At 43.8% G+C, this 15,492-nt stretch overlaps 1 protein-coding gene across 2 annotated transcripts in view; it reads right to left on the minus strand.

Moving 5' to 3' along the window:
* TMEM132D (transmembrane protein 132D) overlaps positions 1-15,492 on the minus strand; it is an 820,982-nt gene that overhangs the window by 127,348 nt on the left and 678,142 nt on the right. For both annotated transcript variants that reach the window (XM_034934836.3, XM_034934834.4), the window contains one exon: positions 8,668-8,811. In XM_034934836.3, the coding sequence (XP_034790727.2) occupies positions 8,668-8,811 (144 nt within the window). The remainder of the gene's footprint in view (positions 1-8,667; positions 8,812-15,492) is intronic.

Raw genomic sequence — 15,492 nt, forward strand, 5'->3', positions numbered from 1 at the left:
GCTCTCCACCGCTCTCCTCTCCTCAGGAACAGGCTGCTGGAAGGGGAGCCAGGCCATGCAGGCCCCAACACTGAAGCACTCCACCAGGGATGCTGAAAATAGCTGCAGAAGAGCTTCTCTGATTTTCCACTCGTCTCTTCCTCCCAGTTGTTTACTCAGCTTGTTAAGCGTTGTGCTCCCATCCCCGAAATTACACTCCTTCTCCTCACAGCAGTTTGCTGCACTCACAGAAAGATTCCACTTTGATCCACCTTAGGAGAATGTGTCAAGCTTTATACACCTGATTTCCACTGGTGTGTGTCTCTGGTGCAGAAGCAAGGGTGGATGTTGATGCTGTTGAAATGCTGTATAATAAAGCACGTTCACCAAGAGCAGCTGTAATCAGGTAGGGCTACAGCCCCCTTTGATTTTTATCAGTGGACATTTCTGAAATATTTGGTGGATACTGGTTTATTCAGGACCTGTTAATGAACACTTGAGTCTGTAAGTTGCAACAACAAAAACAAAAACCTCAGCAAATTTTTCAGGAGTAATACTTGAGCCCACGTCAATCTTCCTCCTAGTGTGTGCAGTGTGGCTGGCTTTAGGAGAGAGTGGCTCTCCCACCAGCTGATCTGTGGGTTCTTACAATGTCCCCAACCCCGAGGTTATCCCACTCCTAAGTGGCTGCAGGGGACATGGGTTGCTTTTGCTGCAGAGAGTCCACTGCCCTTCTCTGTAGTGACAATACACAGGTTGGCCCTGGGGGACCCTACTCCCCAAACTCCTCATTGAGTTCATGTGCTTTGAGATGATTTAGGGCTTGGACAACCAGTATGTTTGGATCCCTGGGCTGCAGTGCTGGGCTCAAGGATAAGGTGACCTAAATAGGTCCCATAAGAACATATCTCAGGATTTATACAGGAATGTCCTAGAAGACAAATACTCTTTTCTATTGGATGTGAACCAGTTCTGAGGCATCCATCTTGCTCCCACAAGGACAGCTCTGTGAGAATGAAACTCATACAGAAGAAAGAGTGTCTATAAGGAAGAAAAAGAGAGAAAGAGTGGGGGTAGGGGGAGAAAGAGAGAGAAGGAGGGAGGGAGAGGAAGAGAGGGGATGTTCCGGTGATATATTTTGGAGTTCTAAATAAAACACCCTAAGCTAGCGCCAAGCTGGACTTTTCAATCATGTGACAATTTTTTTAACTTCTTGATGTAGGTGGCATTTTCCATTATTTCCAACCTCTGAGAATCACAGTGTATATTATTGCAAACATCTGAAATGCTTTCATTGGGGACCTGTTGCCTTCTTGAGAAAACAAAACAAAACAAGCATCCTTGGGAGGCAGAAGAGAGCATGCCTTTACGCAATTTACAATTCAACGGGAATGAGTTTTCAGTGGATTTCCTGAGAGGAGGTTTTGATGTGGCTGGGGAAGCCCACACCAGCCTGTTGGGCTTTTGGCTGAGGAAAGAAGAGAAAGCAAATAAAAATAAAAAGACTGGGGCCTTTCAAGGCAGACCTTCTCTGCTCAGAGGCTTTCCAGGGGCTGCACAGGTGGCTGTGACACATCTCTGAGAATCCCTTGGCTTTCTTTCTTAACAGCCTCCAAATGACACCAAAACATCACACGTACCAAGTGACTCTTTGTCAACATCTGTGATTCACAGAGCACCACAATGACAACTGTGTGAGCTGTGGGTTTTGATTTTTAAGTTGTGCATCGGGCTTTGAGGCTTATTGGTGGATGTAAAATAAATGCTGTGAGGTTTTTCATTTTTCGTTGCACCCTCTGTATTTCCAAGGGTGGTTTCATGAGTCATTCTCAGAAACAAAGAGAGGAAAAACATTTCTTTCTCAAGAGTTCCTGCCCAAGTCTGAAGCCTGCATCTCATTGGCTCTGACTGGATAATGTGTCTATCCCTGAGCCAATGGCATGTCCAGAATTTGCCATGTTCTGATTGGCCACCCTGAATCACATGGCCACTCCTGGAGACTGGAGATGTGGCCACCTGCAGAAAGAACCGCCTCCTATTTCCCTTCCTCATGCCATTCCCTCTGCCAGCAGGGCATACTGGGTACAAATTCATCCTTCAGGTATTACACCTCCAGGGAAAACGTGAGTAATGTAGTTATGTTTTCCCTTCAGTGTTTAAACTACGTGAGGCAGCTTTAGGCTAAACGTTACACTAGGCACATAGTAGTTGCTCAAGAAATGTTTGCTGTCAAACATATTTAAGCAAATGTTTGCTGACAGCAAACATTTCTTAACCACCTACTCCATGCCTAGTGTTAAGTTTAGCCTAAAGCTGCCACATGTAGCTTAAGTTTGGCCCAAAGGTTTCTCCATGCCTACTGAACAGTAACCTAACTGCACGTTCAACCACACTGTACCTGCTTTTGTACCAATCGCTGAGTGTCAGCCAACTACAGGTAGCCAACACCGCAAACCATGTTCAAATACAGCAGATGCTGAACTGTAACTAATCCGGCTGCATCTGCACCTCACACTCTGTTTTCTGTGGTCCACTTTCATTTTTCTGTCTATAAATGTTATCTGACCACATGACAGCTCCAGAGTCACTCTGAACCTGTTCAGATTCTGGGGGTTCCCTAATTTGTGAATCATTATTTGCTCAAATAAACTCTGTTAAATTTAATTTGTTTAAGGTTTTTCTTTTAACACTAGTGTTGACTGACAGCCAGGAGGGCAATGCTTGCTAGAGCTTCTGGTCCAGTGGCCCTGCTTCTGTGGGAACTCAGCCAGTGGGTGCAGCCTCCTGTGGTCCCAGGAAGCACGTGGAGGGCAGGGCAGGCATTGTTACCCACCCCTGCCGCTGGTAACCAGGCAAGCCACTCCTGCTAGAGCTTCTAGCTCAATGGTCCTACTTCTGCCTAAATTTGCCAAGGGACACAGCCTCCTGTTGCTCTGGAAACATCTGGATGTCTGGGCAGGGAACTCCACCCTCTCTTGCCTCCCATAGCCAGACGTGTCACACCCAGAGAGCTTCCAACACAGAAGTCCTGTTTCTGCCTGAGCTCTAAGGACAGGTGGGCACAACCCCATATTTCCCCAGGGAGCATATGGGCAGCAGATTAGGACCAACCTGGTAAGTATACAGCTTGTCTGCCAATTGTGGCTCCTGCCTGAGGGGGCCTCATGGACCAGAATACTGAACAAAAGAAATATGGGCATGAAAACAGTAATCAGAGGGGGCTCCTCAGAGACCCAGGAGCAGACTAGAATTGAAGCCAGTCAACTGAACCCACCTTATACCATAATCAAACCCCCTAGAACCTCAAAGAAGAAAAAAGCCAAAAAACCCATCCAAAGGACATCAACTTCATATACTGAAGAAATATCAGCCCACACAAATGAGAAAGAGCAAACACAAAAACTCTGGCAACTGAAAAAGCTAGAGTGCCTTTTTTCTTCTAAATGACTGCACTAGTTCCCCAGCAAGGGTTCTTAACAAGGTTGAAATGGCTGAAATGATATAAATAGAATTCAGAATATGGATAGAAACAAAGATCACAGAGATTCAAGAGAATATCAAACCCAATCTAAGGAAATTAAGAATCACAATAAAATGATAAAGGAACAAAGTAGCCATTATAAAAAAGAAGGAAGCTGATGTGATAGAGCTTAAAAACACACTACAAGAATTAAATAATGCAATTGCAAGTATTAAAAGCAGAATAGACCTAGCTGAAGAAATCTCAGAGCTTGAGGGCTGGCTGTCTGAAATAATTCAGTCAAACAAAAATAAAGGAAGAAAATGAAGAAGAACAAACAAAGCCTCTGAGGAAGGCTTATGGGATTATGTAAAGGGACCAAATCTACAACTCACTGGTATCCCTGAAAGAGACAGGAAGAAAGCAAGCAACTTGGAAAACATATTTCAGGATATCATCCATGAAAACTTCCCCAACTTTGCTAGATATGCCAACATTCAAATTCAGGAAATGTAGAGCACCCCTGTGAGATATCACACAGGAAGAACATCCCCAAGACACAATCATCAGATTCTCCAAGGTCAAAATGAAAGGAAAAATGTTAAGGGCAGCTAGAGAGAAGGGGCAGGTCACCTACAAAGGGAACCCCACCAGGCTAACAGTGGACCTTTCAGCAGAAACCCTACATGCCGGAAGAGATTGAGGTCCTATATTCAACATTCATGAAGAAAAAAATTTCCAACCAAAAATTTCATATCCAAACTAAGCTTCATAAGTGAAGGAGAAATAAGTCCCTTTTTCAGGCAAGCAAGTGCTGAGAGAATTTGTTACTACCAGACCTGCCTGACAAGAGGTCCTGAAAGGAGCACTAAATATGGAAAGGAAAGACCATTGCCCGCCAATTTGAAAAAACACTTCCATACACAGAACAGTGACATTATAAAGCAACAACACAAACAAGTCTATGGCTAACAACATGAAGACAGGATCACATCTGCACATATCAATACTAACTTTAAATGTAAATGGGATAAATGCCTCAATTAAAAGGCACGGAATAGCAAGCTGGATAAAGAAACGAGACTTAATGGGATGCTGTCTTTAGGAGACCCATCTCACATGTAGTGACGTCCATTGGCTCAAAATAAAGGGATGGAGAAAAATCTACCAAAGAAATGGAAAACAGAAAAAAAGCAAGAGTTACAATCCTAATTTCAGAAAAAAAAAACCTGACTTTAAACCAACAAAGATAAAAAAAAGAAGGGCATTATATAGTACATGGTTCAGTTCAATAAGACCTAATTATCCTAACGATACATGCATCCAATTCAGGGGCATCCAAATTCATAAAGCAAGTTCTTAGAGACCTAGGAAGAGACTTAGATCCCTATGCAGTAATAGTGGGAAACTTCAACATCCCATTGACAGTATTAGACAAATCATTGAAGCAGAAAATTAACACAGATATTCGGGACCTGAACTCAACACTTCACCAAATGAACCTCATAGACATCTACAAAACTCTCCACCCCTAAACAATAGAATATACATTCTTCTCATCACCACGTGGCACATACTCCAAAATCAACCACATAATCAGACATAAAACAATCCTTAGCAAATTCAAAAAAAAAATTGAAACCATACCAACCATACTCTCAGACCACAGCACAATAAAAACAGAAATAAATACAAAGAAAATCACTCAAAATCATAAAATTACATGGAAGTTAAACAACCTACTCCTGAATGACCTACCCCTTCCTTACACCACGTACAAAATTAACTCAAGATGGATTAAATACTTAAATGTAAAACTCAAAACTATGAAAACCCTGGAAGATAACCTAAGAAATACCATTCTGGACATAGAACTTGGCAAAGATTTCATGAGGAAGATGCCAAAAGCAATTGCAACAAAAACAAACATTGACAAACAGGATCTAATTAAAGTTAAGAGCATCTGCAGAGCAAGAGAAACTCAACAGAGTAAACAGACAACCTACATACAGAGTGGAAAAAAATATTTGCAAACTTAGCATCTGACAAAGGTCTCATATCCCGCACCTGTAAGGAAAATAAACAATTTTACAAGCAAAAACCAACCCCACTGAAAAGTGAGCAAAGGACATGAACAGACATTTTTCAAAAGAAGACATATATATGGCCAATAAGCATATGAGAAAATGCTTAACATCACTAATCATTTGACAAATGCAAATCAAAACCACAATGAGATACCATCTCACACCAGTCAGATGGCCTATTATTAGAAAGTCAAAAAATAGCAGATGCTGGTGAGGTTGTGGAGAAAAGGGAATGCTTATACTGTGCTGGTGGGAATGCAAATTAGTTCAGCCACTATGGAAAGCAGTTTGGTGATTCCTCAAAGAGCTAAAAACAGAACTACCATTCAATCCAGCAATCCTATTATTGGGTACATACCCAAAGGAATATAAATCATTCTACCATAAAGATACATGCACGCGAATGTTCATTGCTACACTATTCATAATAGCAAAGACATGAAATTAACTTAAATGGCCATCAGTGCTAGATTGGATAAAGAAAATGTGGTACATATACACCATGGAATACTATGCAGCTATAAAAGAGAATGAGATCATGTCCTTTGCAGGGACATGGATGGAGCTAGAGGCCATTATCCTAACTAATACAGGAATAGAAAACCAAATACTCCATGTTCTTGCTTACAAGTGGGAGATCAACAAGGAGAACACATGGATACTAGGAGGAGAATAACACACACTGGGGTCTATAGGAGGGTGGAGGGTGGGAAGGGGAGAGGATCAGAGAAAAATACCTCTTGAGTACTGTGCTTATTACATGGGTGATGAAACTATCTGTAATCAAAGCCCCGTGACACGCAGGTGACCTATTAATATATAACAAACCTGTACATGTACCCCCAAACCTGAAATAAAAGTTAAAAACACACAAAAAGAAAAAAACAAACAAAAAGCCCCCCACTACTGTTGTGATAAGAATAGAGCAGCAAACAAAGTGGACCCAAACAGCACCGCCCTCACGGAGCTTAGGTTCCAACGAGGACAGTCAGAAGATGAATACAACAAACAAAAATATATAGTGTATCTGTGAATACATGAACGTGTGCTATGTATGACATATACGCATATATGAATAGAAGTTCAACAGGGATGGGGAAGGCAGTGCTGTGGGTGTGTGTGAAGATTTTGCTGACGCTGCTCAGAAAAGGCCTTGGGGAGAAGATGAGGTGAGGGAGCCGTACAGGCATCCAGGGAAAGAGAGTTAAAGGCAGAGGGAGGAGAGGGGATGCCTGTCCTGTTACAGGAGTGACCAAGTCTCCAGTGTGGCCAGAGTGGAGGCAGCCAGAGGGGCTGTGCCTAGCGTGAGGCCAGCGTTACAGCAGGTATGGCTGCAAAGGTTTGATTCTGTCTCTGTAAACACTTTGGCTTTTACTTTGAGGAGGGGAAGCCAGTGTATTTTTTTTATATAAAAAAGTATTGATCCATAATTAATGTACATATTTTGGGGTCCATGTGGCCATTTAATACATTCATAAAATTTGTAAAGATCAAATCAGTGTAACTGAGATAGCCTCCACCTAAGATATTTGTTGTTTCTTTATGCTAGGAATGTTAGTATTATTCTCTAGCTATTTTGAAATATGTAACAGATTATTGTAAACTGTCGTCACCCAACTGATCTATCTAACATGAGGTCTTATTTCTTCTTTCAAACTGCACATCTGTGTCCACTCATCAGCCTGAGGGACTGAGCAGAGGAGTGACATGGTCATATCGCCCGTGACCGCCCTGGCTGTAGCACTAAAGAGGGGTTATGGGAGAGGAGGTAAGGACAGGCCCTAGGTCACCAGCAAGGTGGTCAATACTTTGAGGTGATTGTGTCTGGGATTGGGGTGGTGGCAGGACCCGAGGAGGGCTGGATCCTGGCTATCCTTGGAAGGCACTGCCAACAGGATTTGATGAAGGCTTGGCTGTGCAGAGAGGAGAGAATTGTAAGATGAGCCTAGATATTGGCTGGAGTCAGTGAAGGAAGTTGCCCTGTGCTGATGTGAAGAAGATTCTGGAATGAGTAGGTAGAAGTGCTGTATGATGTCATGTGTTCCGCTGCCCTGTTGCTTTCTGACATCTCTGCCTTCTCTCTGAAATCCATAAGGATGGACGTCCATCTCATTTATGTGGTCCTAGAGTCTTGAACAGTACCTAGCACTTAGTGGGGATTTGATTCGCATTTGTTGACTGCGTTTTAAGTGAGCAAAAATGCTCCCTGAAGGTTTGCTTCAGAGCAGAGTGGTTACACCAATTCCTGTCCGGGAATTGTCCTGTGCTCCAGCCATGGCTAGGACTTATGTGGAGGGAGTCTCCCGGAGCCTTGTGAAGCCCTTCTCGCTGTCCCGGGCTTTTGTTGGCAGCTTCCTCCTTTGAGGAGGTGCCTGCTGCATCTGTCACTGCAGCCCTGTCTCTGGAGTGGGCGGTGGCAGCCTGGGGAACCCATTTATCTCCTGCAGGCTGGAAGTGTGCTATGAGGTTCCTGGCAGAGCAAGACTCCATCTCCCCAGCCTCCTCCATCCGTCTCCCAGGGTGCCTTTGTTTTGAATCATTTTTGATTTTAATTTAAGAAGAGAAAGAAGAGGCTGAGATGAAGGAAGGAGGGGTGAGCACTGTTCATCCACATCCCTAGCTCATGTGGAATTTTGTGGGCTGGGCAGAGGAATGGAGAATGATTTCCTCTTCCTCCCTTGGCCAGTACTGTAAATCAAAGCTGGGAGTAGTTGTACACCTTATACCACCATTGATTTTACATGAATGCTGTGTGCTATAGAATCATCCCGGAGTGTGGCCGCATACCCATCCATCTAGGCTCTAGGGCTCCTTCCCCTCTTCTCCCCTGCCTGGGGTGGGTGGAGGGTAAGCGGGTCCCTGCCTCCCACGACAATCTCCCCGGGGATCTGGGAAGAGGCCAAGGGCATTCGGCGAACACAGAGTGTCAAGGGACAGCCTCCCACACTCGGAGCCACCAGCCAGAGCACTTTTTCATTCTGTCCAATATTTGTGCCACGGAGAATGTCCTGATGTAAGCGGCAGGACAACCAGAATGGGATGGGAGGGATCCTGTGGGACCCAGAGGTCCCAAGCTGGTCCAGGAGCACAGAAGCTGACATGACAGCAGGTTTCTGCAGGGGCGGGGAGGTGTCAACTTGCCTTAATCACGTCTTCATCAGACGATCTACACTCCACAGACTCCAGCAGCTCTGTCACTGTGCCGTCGTCCTCCACGGAGACCACTTTCACCGGGACGGCCACCGTCTTCCCCGTGAGGATGGCTGTGTTCAGGATTTCTGCCTCCTGGAAGACCAAACACACCCTTCCATGACATCCCCTCCTGAGACGGCCCAGTCCCTGGGAGTATGCCGCCTGCCTTTCCTCAGCCTCCCTGCAAACAGCACTGGCCTCTTCTGCAGGCTCAGAAATCCTGGCAGGCCGCACCAGCTGGGTGACCGTGGCAGCCATGAGATAATGTTCTGTCCTCACCCAGATTTCCACAGGGCAACTATGATGGGGAAGGGGTGGAGGACAGAAAATGTGGCGGAGGAAATTTATTACTAATATTGTGTTTGGCAGACACTTATGTGTCAGGCACCCTTGTAAGTGCTTTACAAATATCGGCTCGTCAATCCTCATAGCATCCTGAGAAGACAAACATTCTTCTTCTTCCCAGTTTACAGATGGCACAGACAGCTTTTGTCACTTGCCCAGGGTCACCCAGCTAGAAATTAATGAAGGCAGGATTTGAACCTGGGAAGTCCAGCTCCCGAGTCCACGCATCAGCTAACTCAAATAGCTCTAAACGTGGACATGACGACGGTAGCTTAAGCCGCCGAAGGATGGCCAGAGGGGCCTGGTGTTGTGAAAGAAGCTTGATGAGCAGCACTGCACCACCAGTGCAAGGTATGTGAAGAAGACAAAGGCAGGGAGAGAGTCCTCGCTCTCTGTGCTCTCTTGCTCTGGCTTGCTTTCACTCTGTTTCAATTTTCTAGGCTTTTATTGGGTCCTGGCCTCCAGACGTGTCTGGAATGTTGCTGTGGCTCCAACAGCACTCCCACATCCCCACGGATGCGACCCACGATGCACCACACACATCCACACTCACCCAAACATGCATTTTGCTGTAAACCCTTCTTTCATCGAGCAGCTCAAGACCTGTGTCTTTAGGGATGTCCCGGCTTGCCCCAAGTATTTGCTTTCAGAATTAAGAATGTCCTGAACCTTTCCCCTTGGTAGCACCTAACAGTTGCTGTTTTACTTTTACTTATAGTTATTTAATCCCTTTATCTCTCTTACAGACTCTAAGCTCCACGGGGCTGTATCTGCTTTCTGCTCACCAGCACCTAGCGCAGAGCTTAGCTACAACGAATGGTGTTAATGTTTGTTAAGTGCATAAACAGGACTCAACAGGGAAAGGACTGGGATTTACATCCTCACCTTCTTGCTCCCCAGCTCCTCACACTGTATGCATGAATCTCCTTTTTTCAGGCACACCTATGCCTCGGTGGTGTTTCCCAGACATCGAGCATCTCTGGATCTCATGACACCCTACATCTCTCTCTCCAGTGCACCCATGCTCATCCTCAGTGACTCCTCTAGAATTCTTGTGATTTTTTAACTGGTGGGGGACAGAGAGATCATAGGAGCCCATTTTTCAGATAGAGAAAACTGAGCCTCAAGACCCAGTAAGTGAATCTCATTCTTCTCTGCAGAGATTGCATTTTGTATCACAAAAACATAGAAGTCCCAATATAACCCCACATCTCTGTATAATACAACATCCAAGTCCTAGCTCACAATGTTCTTTGCTCAGTTTCAGCTCCTTACATGCCAGTGGTGGCCCTAAGAGGTGTTTTATCAACATGCCACATTGCGTTTCTTCTGTTAACTCTGAACGTATCTGTCTTTTCCTTGACACAATAACATCAAAAGATCTGGGTGGGTGCTAGGAGCTGGTTAGGGTGGATCTAACACAATTGTCATTTTACTTTCACTCATAGTTATTCAATCGCTTTATTTTCTTTCTAAGACTGCGAGCTCAGTAGGGTTGTATCTATGTCATTTTGAGAGATGAGCTTGCAAAGATTCTTGTTACTTTGATTCTCATGTGAAATGTAAAATGCCTGTTAGTAGAATGCCAGCAGAAGGAATAGAAGTTTATCATCCTAAAATTACATAACTATTTTCATTATGTTAACTATTTCTTAGATAAGATCTTATTTTTCCTTTATGGGATGAGATTTGTCTATAACCAGCTCATTGGAGTTGGGCTTTGGATGTAGCAATACATATATTATTCATTATTTTAATTCTAAAAGACAAGACTCCAATTTGGAATGCTCCTGAAGTTCAGAGACCATGTTTCAAACTGTTGGAATATGCATAGGCCTTCAAAGTCCCATTATCCATACGCTTTTTCTCCTCTATGGGTTCCCAGCCTGATTTTATTTTAATTCGAATAAAAACATGGCACAAAAATGAAGGGGTAAAATCAGTATATGATGCTATTTCCTGCTGCCTCTAGGCAGGAAAAATTAGCTTTAATGGCAAAAATCACCATTACTTTTGCACCAACCTAACTTTTTTTTTCTACTCTAAAGGGGGAGGATCAAAAGGAACAAGTGGTAGTCTGGAAAAAAGTGGAACAATGCTGTTTAACTTGCTGGCCGAAACTGGCTCATCACAAAGGAGACAGACGAGGGAGCAGTGTGGCCACTTCTGACATCAGTCTCAGGGAACACAGTTTCTCAACATTCGTGGTAAAAAGTGAAGAGCATCTCCACTCTAACGATAAAAATCAAAAGGCCTTTCATGTTTTTGCACATTCAGGTTAACATAATGAGAAATGACGCTGGGAATGACTGATGAGCAGCTGTAAGCCCATATGTCTGGGGTGTTGCCTTTTTCTCTGAATAGCATACGTGTTTCTGCCTACCAAGATCTCAGTGTGGCTGAGTGACTGAGCCTTCAGGCTTGGTATTTCCCTGCCTCCTCTGTGTATTTCCAATTCTTTGACGTCAAGAATTTTCTCTTTTGCACAGCTTTGCCTTTTCCAGGAGGTGAATGGTACGGGGATGACTCACAAAAGTCTTCAGATAAGAGGCGGACAAAAGAGACCCTTGTTCAGTGGCAGAAGTACCTGCAAAGCCTTAGCTTTGCTTGAGATATGACCTATAACTGCTCTGATTTTTGGACCCCAGAAAACCCTTGAAAGCTCAGCTTCCTTATTGCTGTGTGTTCACCTTATAACAGCACCGCAGAGCCTAGGAAATAAAGGCACAGACTCTCTTTAGAAAACATATCTCCTTCCTGTCAGTCAATCATAATCCTTATTGTCACTTCATACACCCTTTCTGCTACTTGGGCATTATCTGTGTGCCAGTAAGGATCTCTGACAAAGCACTACAGAACTTTAGGCACTCCAGAGTCAAGAAGGAGGTAGAATAGCAGAGAATCAGCTGGATGTGGCACTGAGAAAGGTATCACCATTAAAGTTAGGCTTCAAATATTTTTCCTGGGGGCTCATTGTCATCCATTATAGGGAAACAATAACAGTCCCCTTCTTGCTAGAGAAATAATGACCCATGTCTTAGTTTGAGCCAGCCTGGAAGTAGATCCTGGGACAAAGATTCAAGAGCAATTTATCTGGGATATTCAGGAAACTTCAATAGGAGAGTGTGCAAGTGACACGGGGAAAAGGAGGCTACTAACAAGTTGTGTAGATTAAACCAGTTATCACAGTGGGCACCTGGGGCTGATCCTGCAGGGGATGATGTATATCACGACATATATTGTATATTCTCTGTGTGTGTCTTAGTTCATTTGTATTGCTATAAAGAAACACCAGGCTAGGTGCAGTGGCTCACACCTGCAATCCCAGCCCTTTGGGAGGCTGAGGCAGGTGGATCACTTGAACCCAGGAGTTCGAGACCAGCCTGGGCAATACAGTGAGACCCTGTCTCTACAAACAAATAGAAAAAAGTTTATCCAGGTGTGATGGTACATGTCTGTAGTCCCAACTACTTGAATGGCTAGGTGAAAGGACCACCTGAGCCAAGCGAGGTCAAGGCTGCAGTGAGTCGTGATTGTGCGACTGCACCACAGCCTGGGCAACAGAGCGAGGCCTTCTCTCAAAACAAACAAAACAAAACAAAAAAACCTAGAGAGGCTGGGTAATTTATAAGAATAAAAGGTTTGCTTGCTTCATGATTCTGCTGGCTGAAAGATTGGGCATCTGGAGAAAGCCTTGTGGAGGAGGGCGAAGGGAGCAGGCATGTGCAGAGATCACCTAGTAGCAGAGGAAGCAAGGGAGAAGAACAGGGAAAGTGCCAGGCTCTTAACAATGCTGAGAACTCCATCACTGCCCCACGCCCACTGCCAACCAGAGAGGGACTTTACCTACTCATGAGGGATTCACTCCCATGACCCAAATACCTCCCATGGCCCTACCTCCGACCCTGGGGATCACATTTCAACATGAGGTTTGGGGGAACAGACATTCCAACTGTAGCAGTGTGTAAATGTGTAGGTATCTCAATAGATTGAAATCTCTTATGATGTATCTCCCTGCAGGGGATTTCTCTAGAATATACACCTAAGAATAGTTTCATTGAGGGCTGAGGGAGCTGGGGTATTTATACACCAAACCTGAGTGCTGCTCCTAAACGGACCACTGCTTAGCACTTCCAGCCCACTGCATGTGCAGACAAAACAGACTTCTACTGTTTCAAAGGAAGCTCCCGATGGATGGTGACACTTGGACCTGGTCTGGAGAACACTGCTGTGCTAGGGTACAAGGGAAATGTGTAGGGCCCTAACTGAGTCTGCTACAACATCACTGAAGTAATCTGTCATGCAGTGGTCTGATGGATTGGAACCAGAATTAGAGTGTTTTTTTATTTTGATTTTTGTTTTTTTAAATTTCCTCATGTTTCTGGTATCCTGATGTTATGCTTCAAGTATCAGCATAGTCATTTATTCATGTTGACCTTTGAAAATTAATTGTAAAAGAGACAAGGAAAATAATGGATAGAGAAAAACACTGCACAACGGAAGTTTTTAAACATCTTAAGAGATTGATCTCTGTGTTAGACAGTTTGTTGCCCATTCAATGTCTGTTCTGCCTTTCTTCCTAATAAAACCCCAATTTCATTTGTGGCTGTAACATGCCTGAATAAAATGACTATAGTTTTTGGCTGCCCTTAATCTCTGACACATTTCTGGCCCAGAAGATATCAATAAAAGTCATTTAGTGAGACTTCCAGAAAATTTTGTGAAAAAACAAACAAAAACTCAAAAGAAGACAGACACACAGACAATACTCACATAAAAAAGCTCAACATCATTGATCACTAGAGAAATGCAAATCAAAACCACAATGAGATACCATCTCACACCAGTCAGAATAGCTATTATTAAAAAGATTTTAAAAAACCCACAGATACTGGTGACATTGTGGGGTAAAGGGAATACTTATACACTGTGGGTAGGAGTGTAAATTAGTTCAACCTTTGTGGAAGACAGTGTGGTGATTCCTTAAAGAGATAAAAACAGAAATACATTTGACCCAGCAATCCCATTACCAAGTATAGACCCAAAGGAATATAAATCATTCTACCATGAAGACACAGGCATGTGCATGTATACTGCAGCAGTATTCACAATAGCAAAGACAAGAAATCAACCTAGATGTCCATCAATGGTAGACTGGATAGAGAAAATGTGATACATATACACCATGGAATACTATGCAGCCATAAAAAAGAATGAGATCATGTCCTTTGCAGGGACATGGTTGGAGCTGGAGGCCATTATCCTTGGCAAACTAACACAGAAACAGAAAACAACATACCACATGTTCTCGCTTATACCACATGCTCTCGCTTATAAGTGGGAGCTAAATGATGAGAACACATGAGCACATAGAGGGTAACAACACACACTGGGGCCTATGTGAGGGTGGAGGTTGGGAGGAGGGAGAAGATCAGGAAAAACAACCAATGGGTAGTAGGCTTAATACCTGGGTGGGGAAATAATTGGTACAACAAACCTCCATGACACATTTCCCTTTGTAACAAACCTGCACATGTACTCCTTAATTTAAAATAAGAGTTACATAAAAATTAAATTAAAGTGAAAAAAATAAGAAGAACTAAGCAGATTCTGAAAGTTGTCTTTCCTTTCTTCCTGCCCACTAGGCACAGATAATGCTGGATTTAAACTGCATCTTGTGACTCAAAGGTGCTGGTATGTGGTTAAAAGACACGTGGTTTCAGTGTAGTGAACTATTAATAGTTAAGTGCAGGGACTCTCTCTTGGATTGTGCATTAGTCTGTTTTCACACTGCTGATAAAAAAGATATACCCAAGACTGGGTAATTTATACAGAAAAAGAGGTTTAATGGACTCAGTTCCAGGTGGCTGGGGAGGCCTCACAGTCATGGCGGAAGGTGAGGGAAGAACAAAGGCATGTCTTACATGGCGTGGGGCAAAGAGAGAAGGAGAGCCAAGCGAAAGGGGAAACCCCAAATAAAATCATCAGATCTCCTGAGACTTACTCACTACCATGAGAACAGTGTGGGGGAAACTGCCCGAATGCATGATCCAATTATCTCCCACCAGGTCCCTCCCACAACATGTGGGAATTATAGGAGCTACAATTCAAGATGAGATTTGGGTGGGGACACAGCCAAACCATATCAGACTGCCTGCGTTTGAATCCTGGTTGTGACACTACTAGCTGGGTGGCTCCAAGCAAGTTACTTAACTCTTCGTGCCTAATTCTCTTCGGCTATAACATGAGCATAATGATGGTATGTACCTCTTGGGTTTGCCCTAGATTTGGTGCATTAATATTTGTAGAGTGTTTAGAACAGCACCTGGTAACTAATAAATGCCCTCCCAAATGTCTGATAAATAAGCACAGATGAACGATGACCATGGTGGGTTGAGTACAAAGTTCATGTCCACCTGAATGTGAGCT

Source organism: Pan paniscus, chromosome 10, assembly GCF_029289425.2.
Source record: "Pan paniscus chromosome 10, NHGRI_mPanPan1-v2.0_pri, whole genome shotgun sequence".
NCBI lineage: Eukaryota > Metazoa > Chordata > Mammalia > Primates > Hominidae > Pan > Pan paniscus.